General features: G+C 56.2%; 2 protein-coding genes across 2 annotated transcripts in view; one reads left to right on the forward strand and one right to left on the reverse strand.

The window, feature by feature from the left end:
* Nucleotides 1-19,669, reverse strand: part of CENPM (centromere protein M) — a 36,501-nt gene extending 16,832 nt beyond the window's left edge. The window contains exons 1-2 of the mRNA XM_085857199.1: nucleotides 19,466-19,669; nucleotides 10,866-10,945 (exon numbers count right to left, since the gene is read on the reverse strand). Coding sequence (XP_085713325.1) covers nucleotides 10,866-10,945; nucleotides 19,466-19,522 — 137 coding nt within the window. The 5' untranslated portion in view covers nucleotides 19,523-19,669. The remainder of the gene's footprint in view (nucleotides 1-10,865; nucleotides 10,946-19,465) is intronic.
* A 349-nt stretch (nucleotides 19,670-20,018) lies between these two features.
* The window catches only part of RRN3 (RNA polymerase I transcription factor RRN3), a 40,100-nt gene continuing 35,454 nt past the window's right edge, over nucleotides 20,019-24,664 (forward strand). Inside the window, exons 1-3 of the mRNA XM_085857210.1 lie at nucleotides 20,019-20,302; nucleotides 21,807-21,942; nucleotides 23,028-23,084. Coding sequence (XP_085713336.1) covers nucleotides 21,847-21,942; nucleotides 23,028-23,084 — 153 coding nt within the window. The 5' untranslated portion in view covers nucleotides 20,019-20,302; nucleotides 21,807-21,846. The remainder of the gene's footprint in view (nucleotides 20,303-21,806; nucleotides 21,943-23,027; nucleotides 23,085-24,664) is intronic.

Here is a 24,664-nt window from a genome sequence, read left to right on the forward strand (position 1 = left end):
GCATGGAGGCAAAACTCTTCTTGAAGGAGGGGGTGGTTCCTCGGTTTTGTAAACCGCGTCCAGTGCCGTATGCCCTGCGGGACAAGGTCAAGGGTGAACTGGATAGGCTGGAGGCCTGTGGAGTGATCGAACGGGTGTTGTGCTCGGATTGGGCCACCCCGGTTGTCACGGTGCTGAAACGGAATGGAGACGTCCGATTGTGCGGGGACTTCAAATCCACGGTTAACCCGGGGCTCAGCGTGAAGCAATATCCACTGCCGTCAATCGATGAAATATATGCGCGATTGGCGGGGAGTCAATACTTCACGAAGCTAGACCTGCGTGATGCATATTTTCACCTGCCGATGGATCCCGGGAGTAGCGAGCTGTTGACAATCAACACGTGTCAAGGACTCTATCGATATACCCGACTCTGTTTTGGGATTGCTTCGGCCCGGGCTTTGTGGCAGAAAGCCATGGATCAGGTTTGCATTGGCCTGCCCGCTCAGACCTACCTGGACGATGTGCTCATTGCGGGGAAGACGGCGGACGAGCATCTTGCGAACATTGCCCGAGTGCTGACAAAGCTAGAAGCGTGCGGCCTGCACTTAAACAGGGACAAGTGCGCGTTCTTCAAGCAGCGCTTGGAATACCTCGGGCACATCATCACGCCGGAGGGGCTGTTGAAAGGTCCTCGGAAGGTGGAGGAGATTCAGCACATGCCACCGCCTCGCGACAAGACGCAGCTGCGCTTGTTCATTGGCATGGCCCAGTATTACCAAAGGTTCGTGCGCGGGCTCAGCTCACAACTTGCGCCGTTGACGCAGTTGCTCAGGAAGGACGAGCGCTGGGCTTGGGGGCCTGCACACCAGGCGTCGTTCGACCGCGTCAAGCGGTTGCTCACAGAGGATACGGTCCTCGTGCACTACGAGCCTGCGCGTCCGCTCCTATTGGCATGCGATAGCTCTGCATATGGCATCGGGGCAGTGCTCTCCCACAGGATGGACGATGGTTCCGAGCGGCCTGTTTGTTTTGCATCCCGGACCCTGTCCGCAGCAGAGCGCGGATATGCCCAGATTGAGCGTGAGGCTCTCAACCTCGTCTGGGGTGTGCGGAGGTTTCATCAATATCTGCTGGGGCAGCATTTCACTTTGCAGACGGATCACAAACCGCTTCAATTCATCCTGAGACCCGAACGCGGGGTGCCGGTGGTAGCAGCCGCGCGAATACAGCGGTGGTGTCTGTTTCTGGGTGCTTACGATTATGATATTCAGTTCCGAAGCACTGAGAAGCATGCTAACTGCGACGGGCTCTCACGCTTGCCGTGTGCGGAGGGTCCAGCTGCGTCTGAGTTGGCCGACCGGGTCGATGTGTTCGCGCTGGGCCAGGTCCAAAGCGGGCCGGTCACGGCCAGGCAGGTCGCGGTGGAATCGGCTCGTGATCCGGTGCTTGCCCGTGTCGTCCAGGCGATTTCTACGGGGAATTGGAGCGATCTGCCTTCGACACCGGCATTTCAACCTTTCACGTCACGCGCATCGGAGCTGTCGTTGGTCCAACGGTGCGTAATGTGGGGAATGAGGACCGTGATTCCACCGAGGTTCAGGCAGCGGTGTTTGGAAGAACTGCATGTCAGTCACCTTGGCATCGTGAAGACCAAGAGTCTTGCTCGTAGCCTGTTGTGGTGGCCGGGGTTGGACAAAGACATTGAGCAGTTGGTTAAGCGTTGCGCCACGTGCCAGACGGATGCTGATAACACTGAACAACAAATTTCAAAAAAATTTTTTTACTGGAGATGTGTAAAGTGATTAAGACTAATTTGGGTACGCTGATTTCAAAAATCATAACCGTTTTGCTGTATCACGTCAGGATTTTCAGGAACAGAAATATTCCCATTGCCTAGAAGTCAGGATTTCAATGAAATTTACATATGTCTTTAACATGTCTATTTCGTACAATTGTTGTTAACTTGTGTTATATTTCTTTCTTTCAGATAAAGATGAGTAGGCGTTCCTGTACCAATCATCCTGACAACTTCTGTTATGTCTGTGGTCGGTATACCAAAAAAGATCTACAGCAGTGAAAATGAAGGACGCCTACTTTCACTACTTCGGGTGTAAGGTGGGGGACCAAGAACAGAGCTGGGCACCACACATCTGCTGCACAAGCTGTCACACAACCTTGACTCAGTGGTTGGTGGGCAAGCGCGCGAGCATGCCATTTGTGGTGCCCATGATATGGCGTGAGCCTCAGAATAATCATGATGATTGTTATTTCTGCTGCACAAGCATCGCCGGCTTCAACAAGAAGAATAAGTCACATCAAGTACGCTGACTGCGTCTCTGCTCGTAAACCTGTGCCTCATGATGACGAGAACCCCGTTCCAACACCTCCAGCTGATCAGAACATAGCTGTAAGCAGTGGTGAAGAGGATGGTGATGATGAACCTTTTGAACCCGACACTCAAGAATCACACCTTCTGAACCAGGGAGACTTAAATGATCTTGTAAGAGATCTCTCGCTGTCAAAGGCGAAGGCAGAGCTGCTTGGATCAAGGCTGCAGCAGTGGAATCTACTTGAACCTAACACCAAGATATCCTTGTTCAGAGCACGTCACAGAGACATGGCTGAGTTCTTTGAGATGGAATACACGATGACATTCTGCAGTGACATCAACGGTCTGTTGAAAGAACTTGGGTGTGATCACGATCCTGCAGACTGGCGCCTCTTCATCGACTCGGGGAAGAACAGCTTGAAGGCTGTTTTGCTCCACAATGGCAACGAGAAACCATCAGTCCCACTGGCTCACGCGTTCGGCATGACAGAGACCTATGAGACTATGCGGCAGCTGCTTGATTCCATCAAGTACAATGACTTCAACTGGCACATCTGCGGAGACTTGAAAGTGGTGGCGCTGTTGTTAGGGCTGCAGTCAGGCTACACGAAATACATGTGCTTCCTTTGTCTCTGGGATAGCAGAGACGACAAGAATCACTGGACGAAGAAAGATTGGGAAGAGCGAAAAGAGCATGTACCTGGTCGACACAACGTGAAGCATGTCGCCCTTGTCGACCCAGCCAAGGTTTTCCTTCCACCACTCCACATAAAGCTCGGCTTGATGAAAAGTTTTGTACGGGCAATGGATCTGAATGGGCGTGGGTTTTTATACCTCAAGGAAAAGTTTGGCAACACCTTGTCGTAGGCCAAGATCAAGGCTGGTGTCTTTGTTGGACCGCAAATCCGACAGATTATGAAGGACGAAACTTTTCCGACAACTCTAAACCCCAAAGAGCTGGCAGCGTGGAGGAGCTTCAAAGCTGTGACGGACAACTTCTTGGGGAACGAGCGCGCGGACAACTATGAAGAAATAGTGCAGCAGCTGCTGGAGTCCTTCAGGAAACTTGGCTCCAGGATGTCCCTGAAAATCCATTTCCTACACCAGCACCTGAACTTCTTCCCTGACAACTTGGGAGCAGTCTCGGACGAGCACGGCGAGCGATTCCACCAAGAGATTTCACTCATGGAGACGCGTTACCAAGGGCGGCACAACCCGAACATGATGGGCGATTTCTGCTGGTTCCTGCATCGTGAAACTGACACAGAGCAGCACAAACGCAAAGCCAAATACCTAAAGCATTTTTAATTACATTCTAGTGGAGTTTTTCTGTAATTTCTATAATTTTGAAACATTCATGATGAAATAAATGAATAAATGAATTTTTGTAAATTTCATTGAAATCCTGACTTCTAGGCAATGGGAATATTTCTGTTCCTGAAAATCCTGACGTGATACAGCAAAACGGTTATGATTTTTGAAATCAGCGTACCCAAATTAGTCTAAATCACTTTACACATCTCCAGTAAAAAATTTTTGTTGTTCAGTGTAACCCGCGTCGAGCTTCGGGTCTCTGGCCTGTGCCACACCGAGCTTGGCAGAGGGTCCATGTAGATTTTGCGGGACCGGTTAATGGCAAGATGTTTTTGATTGTGATCGATGTATTCTCTAAATGGCCGGAGGTTGTAGTAATGCAGCATACATCAGCAAACATTACACTAGAGAAACTGCGGACGATCTTTGCTAATAAAGGGTTGCCGGAGATCCTGGTCTCTAATAATGGTCCGCAGTTCATCGCGGGTGTATTTGATGAGTTTATGCGCCAGAATGGTATTCGACATCTAAGGTCCGCACCGTATCACCCTGAGACGAATGGCCAAGCTGAGTCGTTTGTCAAGATGTTGAAGCGGGCTTTGCGCAGGGGGGGTGTTGCACCTGTGCAGACGGTGGTCGATGTCTTTTTGCTCCATTACAGGAACGCAGTTCATCCTGTCACGGGTGATTCGCCTGCCATTCGTCTCTATGGACGGGCTTTGCTGCGACCTGGAGGGTCGGGGAGTGGGGCGATGTCGCGTCCGACGCGGCTGCGCAGCTTCGAGGTGGGGCAGCGGGTAATGGTGCGCGATCATTTCCACGGTTCCAAATGGGTGCCGGCGGTGGTCTCTGGGGTGCTGGGGCCGGCGAATTGCATGGTGCGGACTGATGGTGGGGATGTGTGGAAGCGGCACATGGACCAAATGCATGATCGCTGTTCAGCGTCACCCCCTCCCACACCTCCCCGGGCCGAACGATGCAGGACCCCCACCGGTAGTATCGCCGGCACCTGACGTTGTATCGCCGGGGCTGGTTGGGCCGACGCCAAGGGGGTCTTCGCCTGATGCCGTCCTACCCGGGGACGTCGAGCAGGCTGGGCGGTCGGGGGTGGCTGGTGTTGCGGAAAGTGCGAGTCCGGCGAGGGTGTCACCTCGACCGAGCCGGGAGGCGTCTGAGCCTGGGCTGTCTGGTGGCGCTGCCCGTCCGAGGCGGGTCAGGGTGCGGCCGCGGTACTTGGAGGATTATGAGTGTTGATGGGTTTCAGATGGTCATGTGATTGTCTGTTCATTGTGTGACGGGTCATTTTTACGAGGGGAGGAGTGTGCTGTGTCACGTGATTGGGTTTTCGTATATCATGCCTCGCCCGCTAGTGGTGGCAAGAGTGTGCTTCTGGTCGCGCAATAAAGCGGAGTAGATGCTGGCCCGCGTGCTTCTTGCGTCCCACTGCACCTCGTACACTCTAGGACTCACACATCTTCACAACACTCACACCATGCTCATAATCACATTTCTACGTCATGGTCCCCATTTTAATGATGCAGGCTGAATCCCGTCATGGCCGTGGGGTGGGTTACCACAAGATGATGGGGGCATCTCAGGTGCAACCATGCCCACAGGTAAGCTTTAGTCCAACCCAGACGTTTCTCCGCCCCCGCTCCCTTTGATTCCCACCCCCCTGATAGCCATCAGCTCTAACCCCGTACAACACACTGGAAGGGGTCTCACTGGCTCCTCTGGCCTTCCTGGGTCGCCAAGGTCCTACCCGCCTTGGTCGCCCAACCAGACCCTCTCCCAGTTGCCTCCAGACACTGTCACGGTTAGCCACCAGGGGTGAATCTCCTTGAAGGGGGTCACAATTCCCACTCACCATGAGCCTCAGCAATCCCTGTGGACAAGCACATCATCCCCACCCACAAAACCCACATGACTCCCCCACCCCATCGGCCTTACATGTGACACCTGCATTTCTAACACTTCACCGACCATGACCTTCCCTGTTACCACACCATGTCCAATAAAAAAAATCAACGTGTGCACCATACATTTCACTTCTTAACTTGAAACAACTCACACAGCATTTCTCACCCGATCCACGCACCAGCCATTGGACAACCACTCGTGCCCGCTTTGTTACCAATTACCCACTGTCCCGATTGTCACTCTAAAACCCAGCAGAACTCACAAACCCATGCCAATTTTCCCACAATTCATTTTTTTTTCTCAAAGGAGGCACTTCGCCACTATCTCAGCAGTCGAGCATGGCCCTATATGCTCAGCCCAATCTAGTTTTCCCGACGCCCGACAGTGATTTCCGGACCCGACCCATGAAAGGGCATCTCGGATAGACCTGGCGGTTCAGCAGGAGGATTCATCCTCTCCGGGCTTGAAAGTCTATTGGAGGGTCTCTCCATCGCCGGGTACCGGCAATATCGTTGCATGTGTCCTCTTTGCCCGCACCGGAAACAACTCCCCATAAAAGCCCCCCGTGGGTATCGGTGTAATGTCTCTTCCGGTTCCGGACCCCCTCGGCCATAAACGAATTGCTCTATTGGCTGGGCTGGACCCCGCCGCTTTGGCGCACCAACTACCGAATTACCCCTTATCAAACTTGAGAGTTTCTGGCAAATTTCCTGAAACATTTGGGTAATGCCAATTTCTCCCAGCCCCCCTCCCTGATCCTGAATCTCCGCCTGTCGGATAGTCACCGATGGCCTCTCGGGCACCCGACCCGGCCGACTCCACGAGGCCAGCCTGGCTGCGCACTCGGCCGCTCGGTGGGTGGATCCTGTAGCTCCACTAGCGCTCGGACCTCAGGGTCAGGAAGAGCAGCTGAAAATTTCTCGAGTGCCAGTCTGTCCCATGCCTCCACTGTAAGGTCCCGATATGCGATCCTGACTGATTGGTAAATGTCCTGTGCCAGCTCCTGCACTGTCTCACCTGGCTTTAATATGCGGTGCTGGAGCTGGGCCCGCACCAGATCACAGTTCGCTGCAAACCCAAACTGACGGCTCAACGCCTCGCAAATGTGGGAGCTGGTCAACATCCCCTCCGCGATCACGTTTAACACATCTGCGGCTGGTCCCCGCAACGTTGCCACCAAATTCCCTGTACGTTCCCGCTCATTCCACCCGTTTAGTCGGGAAATGCACTCAAATTGAGTCAGAAAAGCTTCAACGCTCCCTGACCCGTCAAAATTTACCAGGGGAATCACTTTTATGGTGGCCCGCTTCTCAGTTTCTCAGTTTCTCCCTTGTCCGAATCCAACCCAGGGATCAAACACCCTTGTGGCTGCGTATCCAATTTCGGAGCCCACTGTGGCCAAAGATGTTTTGTGGTGAGGGTCTCATGGGTCAATTTTGCCTCCTGTTCCAAACGTTGAATGGACCGATTCACCTCTTCCCACAGGATCTTCTGGGCCCGCACAACCTCCTCCAAGGCTCCGTCTCGAGTTTGTAGCTGCTCCTCAACCAACCCGGACACTCTACTTACAAAAGACGGCTCTACCAGGCATTTATCCAAGACTTCATCTTGGCTCATAATTTTATCTTGTTCGTCCAAACGAGCCTCCAATCCTTTTACCTCGTCCGCCAAATTCATCCCTTGCTTCCTCAGCTCTCCCCACTCTTCAACTTGCAGCTGCATACGAGCATCCACACAGGCACGATGACATTCCAGGATTTCATCCACTTTATCAACCCGAATGTTCGTTGCATCAATTTTATCTACCAATTTTTTCCGTATATTTTCCCCCTCCAATGTAATTTCTACCTTTGTTTCCTCCAATCTATCCTCAAATTTACTTTGTATTTCCCCCAATTTAACATCCACACACTCCTGCATCTCAGTTTTCATTTTCTCCATCTTTTCCCCCAATTCATCCCTCATTAAATCAATCCGTGCACCCAACTGTACCCCCATTACCCCCAATTGATCTGTCATTTCTGCCCCCTGTGCCGTCATTTCTGCCCTCTGTGTCACGAATTGATTTTCCATTTGTGCCGTCATGTCCGCTATTAAATGTTCCAACAGTGTCTGGATCATCATCACACCGGTTTCAGGCGCTTCCGGCCCCGTTACGGGCGATGAAGCACGGTCCACGCTCGGAATGGGGGAGGTTCCAACCCTACCACCGTCTCTCCCTTCTTCCCCCGACTCGCTGCCAGACACGTGGCCTTCCTCCTCAAACATCTGCACATCCGCCATGGTGCAGAAGTCCCGTTTGCCGCCAATTAATTTTAATTTGAAAAATCCCACCAAAATTTTCCCGCGCTCACGCGCTTTTCTGTAGTGATTTTATATTCCAATTCGTGGCGAGATTTTAATCTTGGTATATTCTCCCGATACCAAATATAATTTAGAGGGGTTCGAACATCCAACACCCTGACACCAATGTGACGTCCACGGGACTTGAACAGTCCCGCCAACGTAGAATGAGCCGAAACGATGGAGGCGGTTTATTTATTTTTAACCCAAAGATGGTGGTTCTAATCGCTCTACCGCAAACGGGACGAGGAAGGTGGCACGAGTCGCTTTTCACTGAGTTGATAACGTTTATTCCTCTAACCAGAAATAACAAAACTCGGCAAGAAGAGGGATCCGGGGCGATTCGACGGGATGGTGTGGGATCGGGCGTGGGGAAAACACAGACAATTCCAATGAATATAGAAATCTCAAACCCTCTAAGGTGCCAGGTATACACACACACACACACACACACACAACGTAGCTATTTCTGGTGGTCACGCTGGACCGTGGTGTGGACGCAACTGTCCCTGGATTGGCGTCGGACAAGCTGGCCTTGCTCTAGTCAGGGGGGCAGGAGAAACAGTGGTGCTGTCGACCTCCTGGTCCCGGCCCAAGTCCGCTCACAGCCGCCAGGGAACCAGCTCTGGCGCCAAATTGCGAGTAGGAGAGGGAGGCAGGTCCGCCCGCCGTTCGACCCCGCACTCCGAGCCAGCAGAACCCCAGAGCCAACCAAGGTGAGGCACGAGGCTCAGCAAGGCTCCAAGACACGATGAAAAACAGGATCGAATCAGTGCAACAACAAGCACGCTCCCAGCACAACAGCCTCCACCAAAACAGTCTTTCTGTCCCGATCTTCTTCCTCTTCCTTTTCGACCCCGAACAGAACCCTTTTATCCTCCCGTCCTCGTCACTTCCAATCGAGCCGTTTTATTGGCCCACCGCCGTCGCCTTCCGCCAATTGTGATCACGGGGCGGAGCCATCCGCAGCACTGTCCTGTGACGTCACGGCAAGCCTCCAGAGAATACTAAAAGGGGTTTACGCAGACACACTTACCCTATCCCGTGTCCCTATCTAATTACGTGACAATTATCATTTCCCCCTTGAAGAAATGGACATTTACTAGACAACTTATCACCACTGAATTGCTACTTATTACATCGAGATCCTGGTACACTCGAACAGCATGGCATACCTAATTAAACATCCTAATTACCCTTTGAATGCATACCCCCCCTCAAACGTAACAATATGTTGGATGCCATTGCCTCAGAGGCATGTGGTTTTCAGAACCACAACAATATACATATTTATAGTTTTTGGCCCCATCTCTCAATGGTGAAGAATCACTTCAAAAATTCTAGTCGTCAGATCCGGATCAAGATCTTCACCAAAATCGAATCAGTTCATCCTTGCCACATACCAAACCTATCCACAAAATTTCATCCGGATCCGTCCACAACTTTTTGAGATATCCTGGACACAAACAAACAAATGAAATTGCTCATTGAGTAAGGAATTGCTAGAATAACTTTATCATATCTCCATGATCTCTGGAAAAACAAAAACCTGGAAATCAATTTGGTTCTTACAAGTCGATAGTGCTACTGTTTAATGAGTTATAGCACTTAGTTTGGTTATGATCATAACTTGGAAGTCAATCGGACTTGAAATGGCGTTTTTAATCGCAATTTGAAATTTTTGACCCAACCCCCCTGACATTCGACCCCCGACCGCTAAGAAGGGGTGTTGGTGTGACACCCCAATGAGACATATGGTTGGATGCAGTATTGGAAGATGCACATTTTTGATTTGGTTTGAAGGATTTGGTTTCCAAAGGATTCCAGCAATTAATAAAGACAGAAAGGGCTGAAAACAACTTCCTTCACCTTCGGTGGCAGAGGTTAAAAAACAAAAAGAAAAAAGGTCCACCACCTGAAATATGACATTCAACAGGAGATGTCCCTCAAACAACCAATGTCTATCATTTTCAATTTATCTTTCCAAACAATCCTGAACAAGGTCATGTATTTGGAGTCCATTGACTTCACCATTCGCCCCAAGTTGTCTTTGGCAGACCACATGTACAACATGGTCGACAGAGACAGAGGCTGCCAAGAAATAATTAATCTAAAGCAAAGTTATTTCTTGGTCATGTTCAACTAGTCATCATGTTCAAGGTGTTCAACTTAGTGGTATGGAATATGGCTTCCCACTGTCAGGGTGCTGAATCTCATTTGGTATTCTGACCCAACCCAACTACCACTCTCCCAAGATGATTAAATCCTTGGTCCTCAAACGCATTCACACCTTTCAACAAGAGGGAAAGGCACAGCACCATTTCACTTCAGAAACGTTGGTAGACTCATGGTTCTCAAATGAATTCTTCAAGTCTTATTGCACCTGCCCTCTATACTTCGCCAGCGTTTGTTTGACACCAACAAGTCATACTTATTTATCCACCAATCCCTTTCTTGTCATCCTAAGTTTAGGCTGCAGGAACACCACCCCTCCTTTCTATCGTGTGTGTGTGGGATAATCATTTCCAGCCCATCCAATGGCACTTCATCCTCCAGTCCTCTGATATGGAAGCTCATTTCCATCTCATGTTGTTTCACATACTATCTCTCAAAGCATTTGTGGCTCAGAAAGAGATCTACTAATTGGGAGCAATTTGAACTTTGAAAGCAACATTGAATGGATGTTAACAGTCACGTGTGCAGGTGCATTGCAGGTAAGGTATGAATGAATTTTCCAAAGATAATAATTACATAATGGATTAATAATTCTGTTGTGTTATGGTTATTAATGATGGGTTATTCAGAGTACGTCATTTACAGGAAAACACCAAATACTGTAATTGTGGACAATGTACATCAGTATAAGGACAATGGCAGAAAGTGACCAATGCTTTGAAATAAATAAAGTGAAAAAAAAAAAACAATAAACTTAAGTGCTTTTTATACTTGGTGTGAGGTGATGACTTGATTGACTCACACGTTCAGGTTGAATGTCACAGGCACTTTATGAAGGGCCTCAATGAGGCGCTCCTGGCCCAAACCATCAGCTCCAACCAGCTGGAAGCAGAACACAGAGATTCCGGGGTTTTATACAAGGAAGTCCGACCCAGGAGGAGGCCAGCTGGCCTATCATACCCAAGCATTTCTACCAATATCCATGTTATTGTACCCTTTTATCCTCAATGCTACCAGGTACCTATCCAACTCCAGTTTAAACTCTTCCACCACTACTTAGTAAACGAGAGAGTTTATAGAACACAATACCCCACAAAGTGTTTAAGTTTATACTTCAATTTTAATAAAATAATGATTTTAACACATCAACTGCCGACTACAAGTATACTTGTAGTGCTGGGTGTGCAAGTATACTGGGGGGGAGAGACGGGGGGGTGGAGAGACGGGGGGTGGGTGGAGAGACGGGGGGTGGGTGGAGAGACGGGGGGGTGGGTGGAGAGACGGGGGGGTGGGTGGAGAGACGGGGGGTGGGTGGAGAGACGGGGGGGTGGGTGGAGAGACGGGGGTGGGTGGAGAGACGGGGGTGGGTGGAGAGACGGGGGTGGGTGGAGAGACGGGGGGTGGGTGGAGAGACGGGGGGTGGGTGGAGAGACGGGGGTGGGTGGAGAGACGGGGGTGGGTGGAGAGACGGGGGGTGGGTGGAGAGACGGGGGTGGGTGGAGAGACGGGGGGTGGGTGGAGAGACGGGGGGTGGGTGGAGAGACGGGGGTGGGTGGAGAGACGGGGGGTGGGTGGAGAGACGGGGGGTGGGTGGAGAGACGGGGGGTGGGTGGAGAGACGGGGGTGGGTGGAGAGACGGGGGGTGGGTGGAGAGACGGGGGGTGGGTGGAGAGACGGGGGGTGGGTGGAGAGACGGGGGGTGGGTGGAGAGACGGGGGTGGGTGGAGAGACGGGGGTGGGTGGAGAGACGGGGGGTGGGTGGAGAGACGGGGGTGGGTGGAGAGACGGGGGGTGGGTGGAGAGACGGGGGGTGGGTGGAGAGACGGGGGTGGGTGGAGAGACGGGGGGTGGGTGGAGAGACGGGGGGTGGGTGGAGAGACGGGGGTGGGTGGAGAGACGGGGGTGGGTGGAGAGACGGGGGGTGGGTGGAGAGACGGGGGGTGGGTGGAGAGACGGGGGGTGGGTGGAGAGACGGGGGTGGGTGGAGAGACGGGGGGTGGGTGGAGAGACGGGGGTGGGTGGAGAGACGGGGGGTGGGTGGAGAGACGGGGGTGGGTGGAGAGACGGGGGGTGGGTGGAGACGGGGGGTGGGTGGAGAGACGGGGGGTGGGTGGAGAGACGGGGGTGGGTGGAGAGACGGGGGTGGGTGGAGAGACGGGGGGTGGGTGGAGAGACGGGGGGTGGGTGGAGAGACGGGGGTGGGTGGAGAGACGGGGGGTGGGTGGAGAGACGGGGGTGGGTGGAGAGACGGGGGGTGGGTGGAGAGACGGGGGGGTGGGTGGAGAGACGGGGGGTGGGTGGAGAGACGGGGGGTGGGTGGAGAGACGGGGGGTGGGTGGAGAGACGGGGGTGGGTGGAGAGACGGGGGTGGGTGGAGAGACGGGGGGTGGGTGGAGAGACGGGGGGTGGGTGGAGAGACGGGGGGTGGGTGGAGAGACGGGGGGTGGGTGGAGAGACGGGGGTGGGTGGAGAGACGGGGGGTGGGTGGAGAGACGGGGGTGGGTGGAGAGACGGGGGGTGGGTGGAGAGACGGGGGTGGGTGGAGAGACGGGGGGTGGGTGGAGAGACGGGGGTGGGTGGAGAGACGGGGGTGGGTGGAGAGACGGGGGGTGGGTGGAGAGACGGGGGTGGGTGGAGAGACGGGGGTGGGTGGAGAGACGGGGGGTGGGTGGAGAGACGGGGGTGGGTGGAGAGACGGGGGGTGGGTGGAGAGACGGGGGTGGGTGGAGAGACGGGGGGTGGGTGGAGAGACGGGGGGTGGGTGGAGAGACGGGGGGTGGGTGGAGAGACGGGGGGTGGGTGGAGAGACGGGGGTGGGTGGAGAGACGGGGGTGGGTGGAGAGACGGGGGGTGGGTGGAGAGACGGGGGTGGGTGGAGAGACGGGGGGTGGGTGGAGAGACGGGGGGTGGGTGGAGAGACGGGGGTGGGTGGAGAGACGGGGGGTGGGTGGAGAGACGGGGGTGGGTGGAGAGACGGGGGGTGGGTGGAGAGACGGGGGGTGGGTGGAGAGACGGGGGTGGGTGGAGAGACGGGGGTGGGTGGAGAGACGGGGGGTGGGTGGAGAGACGGGGGGTGGGTGGAGAGACGGGGGTGGGTGGAGAGACGGGGGTGGGTGGAGAGACGGGGGGTGGGTGGAGAGACGGGGGTGGGTGGAGAGACGGGGGTGGGTGGAGAGACGGGGGTGGGTGGAGAGACGGGGGTGGGTGGAGAGACGGGGGTGGGTGGAGAGACGGGGGGTGGGTGGAGAGACGGGGGTGGGTGGAGAGACGGGGGGTGGGTGGAGAGACGGGGGTGGGTGGAGAGACGGGGGGTGGGTGGAGAGACGGGGGTGGGTGGAGAGACGGGGGGTGGGTGGAGAGACGGGGGGTGGGTGGAGAGACGGGGGTGGGTGGAGAGACGGGGGGTGGGTGGAGAGACGGGGGTGGGTGGAGAGACGGGGGGTGGGTGGAGAGACGGGGGGTGGGTGGAGAGACGGGGGGGTGGGTGGAGAGACGGGGGTGGGTGGAGAGACGGGGGGTGGGTGGAGAGACGGGGGTGGGTGGAGAGACGGGGGGTGGGTGGAGAGACGGGGGTGGGTGGAGAGACGGGGGTGGGTGGAGAGACGGGGGGTGGGTGGAGAGACGGGGGGTGGGTGGAGAGACGGGGGTGGGTGGAGAGACGGGGGGTGGGTGGAGAGACGGGGGTGGGTGGAGAGACGGGGGGTGGGTGGAGAGACGGGGGGTGGGTGGAGAGACGGGGGGTGGGTGGAGAGACGGGGGTGGGTGGAGAGACGGGGGTGGGTGGAGAGACGGGGGGTGGGTGGAGAGACGGGGGGTGGGTGGAGAGACGGGGGGTGGGTGGAGAGACGGGGGTGGGTGGAGAGACGGGGGTGGGTGGAGAGACGGGGGGTGGGTGGAGAGACGGGGGTGGGTGGAGAGACGGGGGTGGGTGGAGAGACGGGGGTGGGTGGAGAGACGGGGGGTGGGTGGAGAGACGGGGGGTGGGTGGAGAGACGGGGGTGGGTGGAGAGACGGGGGGTGGGTGGAGAGACGGGGGGTGGGTGGAGAGACGGGGGGTGGGTGGAGAGACGGGGGGTGGGTGGAGAGACGGGGGGTGGGTGGAGAGACGGGGGGTGGGTGGAGAGACGGGGGTGGGTGGAGAGACGGGGGGTGGGTGGAGAGACGGGGGTGGGTGGAGAGACGGGGGTGGGTGGAGAGACGGGGGGTGGGTGGAGAGACGGGGGGTGGGTGGAGAGACGGGGGGTGGGTGGAGAGACGGGGGGTGGGTGGAGAGACGGGGGTGGGTGGAGAGACGGGGGGTGGGTGGAGAGACGGGGGTGGGTGGAGAGACGGGGGGTGGGTGGAGAGACGGGGGTGGGTGGAGAGACGGGGGGTGGGTGGAGAGACGGGGGGTGGGTGGAGAGACGGGGGGTGGGTGGAGAGACGGGGGGTGGGTGGAGAGACGGGGGGTGGGTGGAGAGACGGGGGGGTGGGTGGAGAGACGGGGGGTGGGTGGAGAGACGGGGGTGGGTGGAGAGACGGGGGGTGGGTGGAGAGACGGGGGGTGGGTGGAGAGACGGGGGTGGGTGGAGAGACGGGGGGTGGGTGGAGAGACGGGGGTGGGTGGAGAGACGGGGGGTGGGTGGAGAGACGGGGGTGGGTGGAGAGACGGGGGGTGGGTGGAGAGACGGGGGGTGGGTGGAGAGACGGGGGTGGGTGGAGAGACGGGGGGTGGGTGGAGAGACGGGGGGTGGGTGGAGAGACGGGGGGTGGGTGGAGAGACGGGGGGTGGGTGGAGAGACGGGGGTGGGTGGAGAGACGGGGGTGGGTGGAGAGACGGGGGGTGGGTGGAGAGACGGGGGGTGGGTGGAGAGACGGGGGGTGGGTGGAGAGACGGGGGTGGGTGGAGAGACGGGGGTGGGTGGAGAGACGGGGGTGGGTGGAGAGACGGGGGGTGGGTGGAGAGACGGGGGTGGGTGGAGAGACGGGGGTGGGTGGAGAGACGGGGGGTGGGTGGAGAGACGGGGGGTGGGTGGAGAGACGGGGGGTGGGTGGAGAGACGGGGGTGGGTGGAGAGACGGGGGTGGGTGGAGAGACGGGGGTGGGTGGAGAGACGGGGGGTGGGTGGAGAGACGGGGGGTGGGTGGAGAGACGGGGGGTGGGTGGAGAGACGGGGGGTGGGTGGAGAGACGGGGGGTGGGTGGAGAGACGGGGGTGGGTGGAGAGACGGGGGGTGGGTGGAGAGACGGGGGTGGGTGGAGAGACGGGGGGTGGGTGGAGAGACGGGGGTGGGTGGAGAGACGGGGGGTGGGTGGAGAGACGGGGGGTGGGTGGAGAGACGGGGGGTGGGTGGAGAGACGGGGGTGGGTGGAGAGACGGGGGGTGGGTGGAGAGACGGGGGGTGGGTGGAGAGACGGGGGTGGGTGGAGAGACGGGGGTGGGTGGAGAGACGGGGGGTGGGTGGAGAGACGGGGGGTGGGTGGAGAGACGGGGGGTGGGTGGAGAGACGGGGGTGGGTGGAGAGACGGGGGTGGGTGGAGAGACGGGGGGTGGGTGGAGAGACGGGGGTGGGTGGAGAGACGGGGGTGGGTGGAGAGACGGGGGTGGGTGGAGAGACGGGGGTGGGTGGAGAGACGGGGGGTGGGTGGAGAGACGGGGGGTGGGTGGAGAGACGGGGGGTGGGTGGAGAGACGGGGGTGGGTGGAGAGACGGGGGGTGGGTGGAGAGACGGGGGGTGGGTGGAGAGACGGGGGTGGGTGGAGAGACGGGGGGTGGGTGGAGAGACGGGGGTGGGTGGAGAGACGGGGGGTGGGTGGAGAGACGGGGGTGGGTGGAGAGACGGGGGGTGGGTGGAGAGACGGGGGGGTGGGTGGAGAGACGGGGGGTGGGTGGAGAGACGGGGGGTGGGTGGAGAGACGGGGGGTGGGTGGAGAGACGGGGGGTGGGTGGAGAGACGGGGGGTGGGTGGAGAGACGGGGGTGGGTGGAGAGACGGGGGGTGGGTGGAGAGACGGGGGGGTGGGTGGAGAGACGGGGGGTGGGTGGAGAGACGGGGGTGGGTGGAGAGACGGGGGGTGGGTGGAGAGACGGGGGTGGGTGGAGAGACGGGGGTGGGTGGAGAGACGGGGGGTGGGTGGAGAGACGGGGGGTGGGTGGAGAGACGGGGGGTGGGTGGAGAGACGGGGGGTGGGTGGAGAGACGGGGGTGGGTGGAGAGACGGGGGTGGGTGGAGAGACGGGGGGTGGGTGGAGAGACGGGGGTGGGTGGAGAGACGGGGGGTGGGTGGAGAGACGGGGGTGGGTGGAGAGACGGGGGGTGGGTGGAGAGACGGGGGTGGGTGGAGAGACGGGGGTGGGTGGAGAGACGGGGGGTGGGTGGAGAGACGGGGGGTGGGTGGAGAGACGGGGGTGGGTGGAGAGACGGGGGTGGGTGGAGAGACGGGGGTGGGTGGAGAGACGGGGGGTGGGTGGAGAGACGGGGGGGTGGGTGGAGAGACGGGGGTGGGTGGAGAGACGGGGGGTGGGTGGAGAGACGGGGGTGGGTGGAGAGACGGGGGGTGGGTGGAGAGACGGGGGGTGGGTGGAGAGACGGGGGGTGGGTGGAGAGACGGGGGTGGGTGGAGAGACGGGGGGTGGGTGGAGAGACGGGGGGTGGGTGGAGAGACGGGGGGTGGGTGGAGAGACGGGGGTGGGTGGAGAGACGGGGGGTGGGTGGAGAGACGGGGGGTGGGTGGAGAGACGGGGGGTGGGTGGAGAGACGGGGGGTGGGTGGAGAGACGGGGGTGGGTGGAGAGACGGGGGGTGGGTGGAGAGACGGGGGGTGGGTGGAGAGACGGGGGGTGGGTGGAGAGACGGGGGTGGGTGGAGAGACGGGGGTGGGTGGAGAGACGGGGGTGGGTGGAGAGACGGGGGTGGGTGGAGAGACGGGGGGTGGGTGGAGAGACGGGGGTGGGTGGAGAGACGGGGGGTGGGTGGAGAGACGGGGGTGGGTGGAGAGACGGGGGGTGGGTGGAGAGACGGGGGGTGGGTGGAGAGACGGGGGTGGGTGGAGAGACGGGGGTGGGTGGAGAGACGGGGGGTGGGTGGAGAGACGGGGGGGTGGGTGGAGAGACGGGGGTGGGTGGAGAGACGGGGGGTGGGTGGAGAGACGGGGGGTGGGTGGAGAGACGGGGGTGGGTGGAGAGACGGGGGTGGGTGGAGAGACGGGGGGTGGGTGGAGAGACGGGGGTGGGTGGAGAGACGGGGGGTGGGTGGAGAGACGGGGGGTGGGTGGAGAGACGGGGGGTGGGTGGAGAGACGGGGGGTGGGTGGAGAGACGGGGGGTGGGTGGAGAGACGGGGGGTGGGTGGAGAGACGGGGGTGGGTGGAGAGACGGGGGGTGGGTGGAGAGACGGGGGGTGGGTGGAGAGACGGGGGGTGGGTGGAGAGACGGGGGTGGGTGGAGAGACGGGGGGTGGGTGGAGAGACGGGGGGTGGGTGGAGAGACGGGGGGTGGGTGGAGAGACGGGGGTGGGTGGAGAGACGGGGGGTGGGTGGAGAGACGGGGGTGGGTGGAGAGACGGGGGGTGGGTGGAGAGACGGGGGTGGGTGGAGAGACGGGGGGTGGGTGGAGAGACGGGGGGTGGGTGGAGAGACGGGGGGTGGGTGGAGAGACGGGGGTGGGTGGAGAGACGGGGGTGGGTGGAGAGACGGGGGGTGGGTGGAGAGACGGGGGTGGGTGGAGAGACGGGGGGTGGGTGGAGAGACGGGGGTGGGTGGAGAGACGGGGGTGGGTGGAGAGACGGGGGTGGGTGGAGAGACGGGGGTGGGTGGAGAGACGGGGGGTGGGTGGAGAGACGGGGGTGGGTGGAGAGACGGGGGGTGGAGAGACGGGGGTGGAGAGACGGGGGTGGAGAGACGGGGGTGGAGAGACGGGGGTGGAGAGACGGGGGTGGAGAGACGGGGGTGGAGAGACGGGGGGTGGAGAGACGGGGGGTGGAGAGACGGGGGTGGAGAGACGGGGGGTGGAGAGACGGGGGTGGAGAGACGGGGGTGGAGAGACGGGGGTGGAGAGACGGGGGTGGAGAGACGGGGGTGGAGAGACGGGGGTGGAGAGACGGGGGGTGGAGAGACGGGGGGTGGAGAGACGGGGGTGGAGAGACGGGGGTGGAGAGACGGGGGTGGAGAGACGGGGGTGGAGAGACGGGGGGTGGAGAGACGGGGGTGGAGAGACGGGGGTGGAGAGACGGGGGTGGAGAGACGGGGGTGGAGAGACGGGGGTGGAGAGACGGGGGTGGAGAGACGGGGGTGGAGAGACGGGGGTGGAGAGACGGGGGTGGAGAGACGGGGGTGGAGAGACGGGGGTGGAGAGACGGGGGGTGGAGAGACGGGGGTGGAGAGACGGGGGTGGAGAGACGGGGCGGGACGTCACAATTCAAGAGAGGGGGAGAGAGGAGGGGCGAGAGAGGGGGTGAGAGGAGGGGCGAGAGAGGGGGGTGAGAGGAGGGGTGAGACTAGTGGGCGTCACAATTCAAGAGAGGGGGAGAGAGGAGGGGGCGAGAGAGGAGGGGGCGAGAGAGGAGGGGGCGAGAGAGGAGGGGGCGAGAGAGGAGGGGGCGAGAGAGGAGGGGGCGAGAGAGGAGGGGCGAGACTAGGGGGCGTCACAATTCTTCATTTGATATGACGTCATAATTGACGCTGGAGACCTGAATATGTTTCCCAGGTGTTTCCCAAGTTATGGCCATTTCTGATACGGTTCATGATAATGCCCCAATCCAGTCATCGTTTACGCCCCTACGGGCCCGTACTAGTCTTCCCAAACTTCTATAAGTTATCCCCTCATCCACTATGCCTCATCGACACTCCTCATTAACATCGGCCAATTACAATGAAATAAAGAAAATGTAACAAGGAACCGATACTCCAGGTACCCCCGCCTTTTGGGTAGCATGAGGAATAGATGTCATCTGAAAAAAAAAAAAAACTTAAATCTTGAAAGGTTTTTGAAATATCGCCTCCACGGGCCAAGTTACTGATACGGTTGCCATGGCAACACAATTCAGCGCCAATCACCGCCGTGATCTAATCAGGTCGAGATCACGTCATGAGGAATAGATATCTGCAATCTTCTTCTTCTTTCGGCTGCTCCCGTTAGGGGTCGCCACAGCGGATCATCCGTATGATCCGCGTAGTGATTTGGCACATGTTTTATGCCGGATGCCCTTCCTGACGCAACCCTGGTCGCCTCTTACGACACAGGGATATGGTACACCGAATAGATATCTGCAATATGAAAGCGAAATGCTCAACGGTTTTTGGAAGCATCACGTACACAAAAGTACACGGTCGGCCGGGCCTATCCGACATTGTCGGAAAAGCGAGAGATAAAAAAACAAAAAATAAATAAATCATAATAGCAGCCTCCACCAAACCTCTCAGGGACTTACCAGGATTGTGGAAGTATTCGGCTGCGCTGACATTGACTGGGGTCTTAGGAGATCCATTTGGCTGTTCAAAGGCTGACTCGGCTTTCGTCGATCCACAAAGTGAGCCCCAATCAATGGACCGTTGGTTCAACGACGATCTCGCCTTCAACCGATCAACGATCAAATTTCCCGCCTATCAGGGTTCAGTAAACAGGAAGTGACGTATTCTTAACGTTCCGGAATGAAAAACGTCCTGTTGCTGCTGGCTCGGCCATGCGTTGTTTTTGCACAGATTTTCGAATCAAATTACGATCCGAATTTTATTACACGGTAACACCTCCCCCGCACAACTCAAATGTATTTGAAACGAAGTTAACAATTAACGTACCGGAAACGTGGACGTTGTTTTTTTTTTTCCAGGTATTTAAATACACTGTTAATAAATTTTTATTATCGTTATTCAAAGTGGTTAAATATTATCACAAAATATTTTTGTTTTATTCGTGAATGTTCAGTTTATTCCGTAAATTTTTGTTTATACATATTATTGAATCTTATTATTAATATACAGCCCCAATCTTCTTCTTCTTCACACAAATTTTTGTGCCGTTCACTTTGTGCCGCTGCGGCCTCAATGAGTATTTTGTTTGAGTGTAAATGGAGATCGGACTCTTTGATGACACTTTTATCCGTCACCGGAGGCCCATGGTCTCGGCAGCCGTGTTGTAAAGCCTGAGCTGAGCGATTACGACCGGAACACGTGCGGCGCCTCCTTCGTCCCCACCACGTGTCTGACGAACCTACAACACGAACACGAGTTGGACGACGAGCGACGTCGTTTCGTGTCACAGCTGCTCCGTAAATATTCCCCTCTTCCGTAAACACATCTTTTATCTCAAATCGACCTCTTCATCATTAACCGACGATCGTGGGTCGATTTGTGGTGAACCGAACATTGTGGTCATGGACGTTGTTGCTGCACACGGAGTAGTGGTTGTACAGTTGCGTGGGGAGGGAGATAATGGACTGCGAGACGCGGTTGCTGGTGACGTGCTGCGAGACGTGATTGTGGTGATGTTCTGTTGGACGTGGTTGTGGGTGACGTGCTGCGAGACGTGATTGTGGTGACGTTCTGTTGGACGTGGTTGTGGGTGATGTTCTGTTGGACGTGGTTGTGGGTGACGTGCTGCGAGACGTGATTGTGGTGATGTTCTGTTGGACGTGGTTGTGGTGACGTTCTGTTGGACGTGGTTGTGGGTGATGTTCTGTTGGACGTGGTTGTGGGTGACGTGCTGCGAGACGTGATTGTGGTGACGTTCTGTTGGACGTGGTTGTGGGTGACGTTCTGTTGGACGTGGTTGTGGGTGACGTTCCATTGGACTCAGTTGTGGTGACGTTCTGTTGATCGAGGTTGCTGGTGACATTCCGTTGGACGTGGTTGCGGTTGATGTGACATTACTGTCTTGGAGCTTAGGTGGTGGCAGATTATGCTGTTGTGGTGGAAGTCCAATGGCTGTGGTTGATGTTTGCAAATTATGACATTTTCCTGAATCTCACCTTCTCACCCTCTTTCACGTTATCCTCACACCAAAGCCACCTTGCATCTTCGTATCTGAAATGAAGAATTTTCTTACAAACTCGCTTGCTAAAACCACAACAACCATCTCTCACCCTTTTCGACATTTCATTTGTATGTAAATAGTTTGGCTGCTTTGTCGAGCTTATTATAGCGGGAATATTGTGATTGTCTCCGCCGTCTGTCCGTACGTCCGTCTGTCTTACCCTGTAACTCCTCCTACGCCGTTTGAAATAGGGACTTGAAACTTTGGGGCATAGTAGATATATGTATGGGGAAGTGCACAACACTGTCGGATTTTTGATATGACCCCTGGGGCCACGCCAGAAAGGGTGGGGTCATGGGGGCTAATTTTTTTTCAGTGTATTTACCATTGTACATGGTAAATTATTTTATAAAGAACTTACTTATGTGGCCCCCATGAGTGACAAACAGTCACAGGTTTTACTGTATTTATCTAATTGATTATGAATAATTATAATTAATATTGTACACAGTTCATTCCTATGATTAAATTGATGCACAGTTCTATATTGCTGGACAGTGTTAAATTAATGTTTCCTGAAATGTTGACATGCTTGCAATGATTTCTGATTTCGTAAACATAGTAAGTCTTTGGTCATAAAGCACATCAAATAGAAAAGAATAGTAAATCTATTTTGCAAGATAAAATTTCACCGAGCATTAATGGGACAAAGCAGTGTGCGCGGGAATATGCGATTGTGTGCCATTGACAACGTAGTTCTAGTTGATCAATGTCATCACTGTAAACTTGCCATTTTACAGAAACGCACACACCATGATTTGAAAAACAGTTGCTGCTGCAATGCTGGGAGACAGTTCAGACTTCTTCTCTTCACCTCCACGCAAGACGGTGCGGTTCGGAACTGGTGTTATTGACGCCTTGACCAAGTACAAGCAGGTGAAACGTCAATACCTTTCCTCATTGTCATGGTTTCCTCATACCTTTCCTCAATAAATAACCCTTACCCTAATTTGGAAAAATGTATGGAATCTCATCCGGATCGCAAGTGCACACAGAGGAGTAAGGTAATTTATTTTTGGCTGTCTGCCTGTTTGGCAATCAAACAAAATTGAAATTCATTTTAAACAGGAAACTGATTGTTTTAGGGATGTCATAAAGGACACAAACAACAGTCATGAATAACTAATTTAACATGTTAAATAAGGTGGTGTAACTTCATCAACAGCTATAAACTATGGTAAAATGTTTCTTTTTCTACAACCTTTGAAAATCCTTATTTTATTGCAATTTAATTACATACTTGAAACACTGCACAGCACAAATCGCCTTTTTGGCACTTCAAAAACCTTCCGTTTAGCAGTACTTGGACAAAATATTCACGCCATCTAATGCCCCAAGGGTAGAGTTACTGTAAGAATCAGCATTCACGTTGTCTCAGCCCTGAGGGAAAAGTAACTGAGTTTTTTGCATTCAGACAAATATGGCAGTGTCAAGCACTGTTTGTTTCATGCATCTTTTTCTCAAAAATAATTTCAAAATCGTAATTTTCTCTGATAGAAGTTGGCAGAAGGTTTGTAATTGTCCTAATGACTAGACTAACCTCAATGGTATGTTGATGAAAAATGCATCTCATTGGAGCATCGTCTGCTCTGGACTGTTCCGTTTGACCCATCAGCTTTGTATGGTTACCATCATGCCTTTTATGCAAGGTTCATGAACTAAACAAACAGATCGTGGTTGAAAACGCAAAGCAAGAGTTTAAAAGACTCAACTTGTGTCATTTTTCTCTCGACTGTGTGGGTTAAGATGTTCTCTGAACTCCCTCATTTCTGTTTTTTCATTTTTTGATTTTTAGTTTTTGGCATTTTGTTTTAGAACATTAGAAGATGAAAACAGTCAACATAGTTTGGGGTTTGAATAAGAGATTGCAGCATTATGAGGTAATATGGGAATACCATTCAGTTCAATATTTTAGACTGCCATTGTGTTTCATCACTAATAAACTGCTTTTGTGTTTCTAGGGCCAAAATGCAGAATATAATCTCATCTTGCACCAACTGGCTGATCCAGAAATAAAGGTACAATGAGAGTTTTTAACAAGATATTACTTCACTCGTTTTCTTCTTTTAGAAATTGAATGGTATATTGCATTGAAAATTCTTTGCATTCTACAATGAAGACTCCATTTGTTTTGCATCATGTGCTCCCCCCTCCAATCTCTACATCACTCCTTGCTCCTCCACACCAACCTTCCTACTCTCCCACTGCAACCTCCCTACTCCCCACCCAAACCTCCCTACTCTCCACCCCAACCTCCCTACTCTCCACCCCAACCTCCCTACTCCCCACTCCAGGCTCCCTACTCCCCAACCCAACATCCCTACTCCCCACACCAACATCCCTGTGATGTAACAAATTTGAATGTAAAACATATATTCATGCTCCACCCATGTTTTGCCTCATGCACATTCATGTTTTTCCTCAAGCTTATTTATGTTCTGCCCATGTCTTGCCTCATACATATTTATGCTCGGCCCATGTGTCACGTCATCTCCACTGCAAGCGAGGAGATCGGTGTTGCCCTGTCTGGCAGGACGTGTGCATGTATCAGGAAAAGGCACGGTTTTTACCGACACACTTGGAGTGTTTTAAATTACGAAAAAGTGATTTAACCCTCTGCAAGTGTTGGTTAAACTGCCTGGTGCATTCAAGAATCTCGACACGTAGGCTGTTCCAGGATACTTCCTACTCCCCCACCCCAACCTCTCCACGCCACCATCCCAACCTCTCCATGCCACCATCCCAACCTCTCCATGCCACCATCCCAACCTCTCCATGCCACCATCCCAATCTCTCCACGCGCGGACCACTCGCTCAGGGTGACGGGGCGCGGACCACTCGCTCAGGGTGACGGGGCGCGGACCACTCGCTCAGGGTGACGGGGCGCGGACCACTCGCTCAGGGTGACGGGGCGCGGACCACTCGCTCAGGGTGACGGGGCGCGGACCACTCGCTCAGGGTGACGGGGCGCGGACCACTCGCTCAGGGTGACGGGGCGCGGACCACTCGCTCAGGGTGACGGGGCGCGGACCACTCGCTCAGGGTGACGGGGCGCGGACCACTCGCTCAGGGTGACGGGGCGCGGACCACTCGCTCAGGGTGACGGGGCGCGGACCACTCGCTCAGGGTGACGGGGCGCGGACCACTCGCTCAGGGTGACGGGGCGCGGACCACTCGCTCAGGGTGACGGGGCGCGGACCACTCGCTCAGGGTGACGGGTCGCGGACCACTCGCTCAGGGTGACGGGGCGCGGACCACTCGCTCAGGGTGACGGGGCGCGGACCACTCGCTCAGGGTGACGGGGCGCGGACCACTCGCTCAGGGTGACGGGGCGCGGACCACTCGCTCAGGGTGACGGGGCGCGGACCACTCGCTCAGGGTGACGGGGCGCGGACCACTCGCTCAGGGTGACGGGGCGCGGACCACTCGCTCAGGGTGACGGGGCGCGGACCACTCGCTCAGGGTGACGGGGCGCGGACCACTCGCTCAGGGTGACGGGGCGCGGACCACTCGCTCAGGGTGACGGGGCGCGGACCACTCGCTCAGGGTGACGGGGCGCGGACCACTCGCTCAGGGTGACGGGGCGCGGACCACTCGC

This window comes from Eptatretus burgeri, chromosome 15, assembly GCF_056783735.1.
Source record: "Eptatretus burgeri isolate ZD-2024b chromosome 15, Ebu_testis_v1, whole genome shotgun sequence".
In the NCBI taxonomy this organism is placed as follows: Eukaryota; Metazoa; Chordata; class Myxini; order Myxiniformes; family Myxinidae; genus Eptatretus; species Eptatretus burgeri.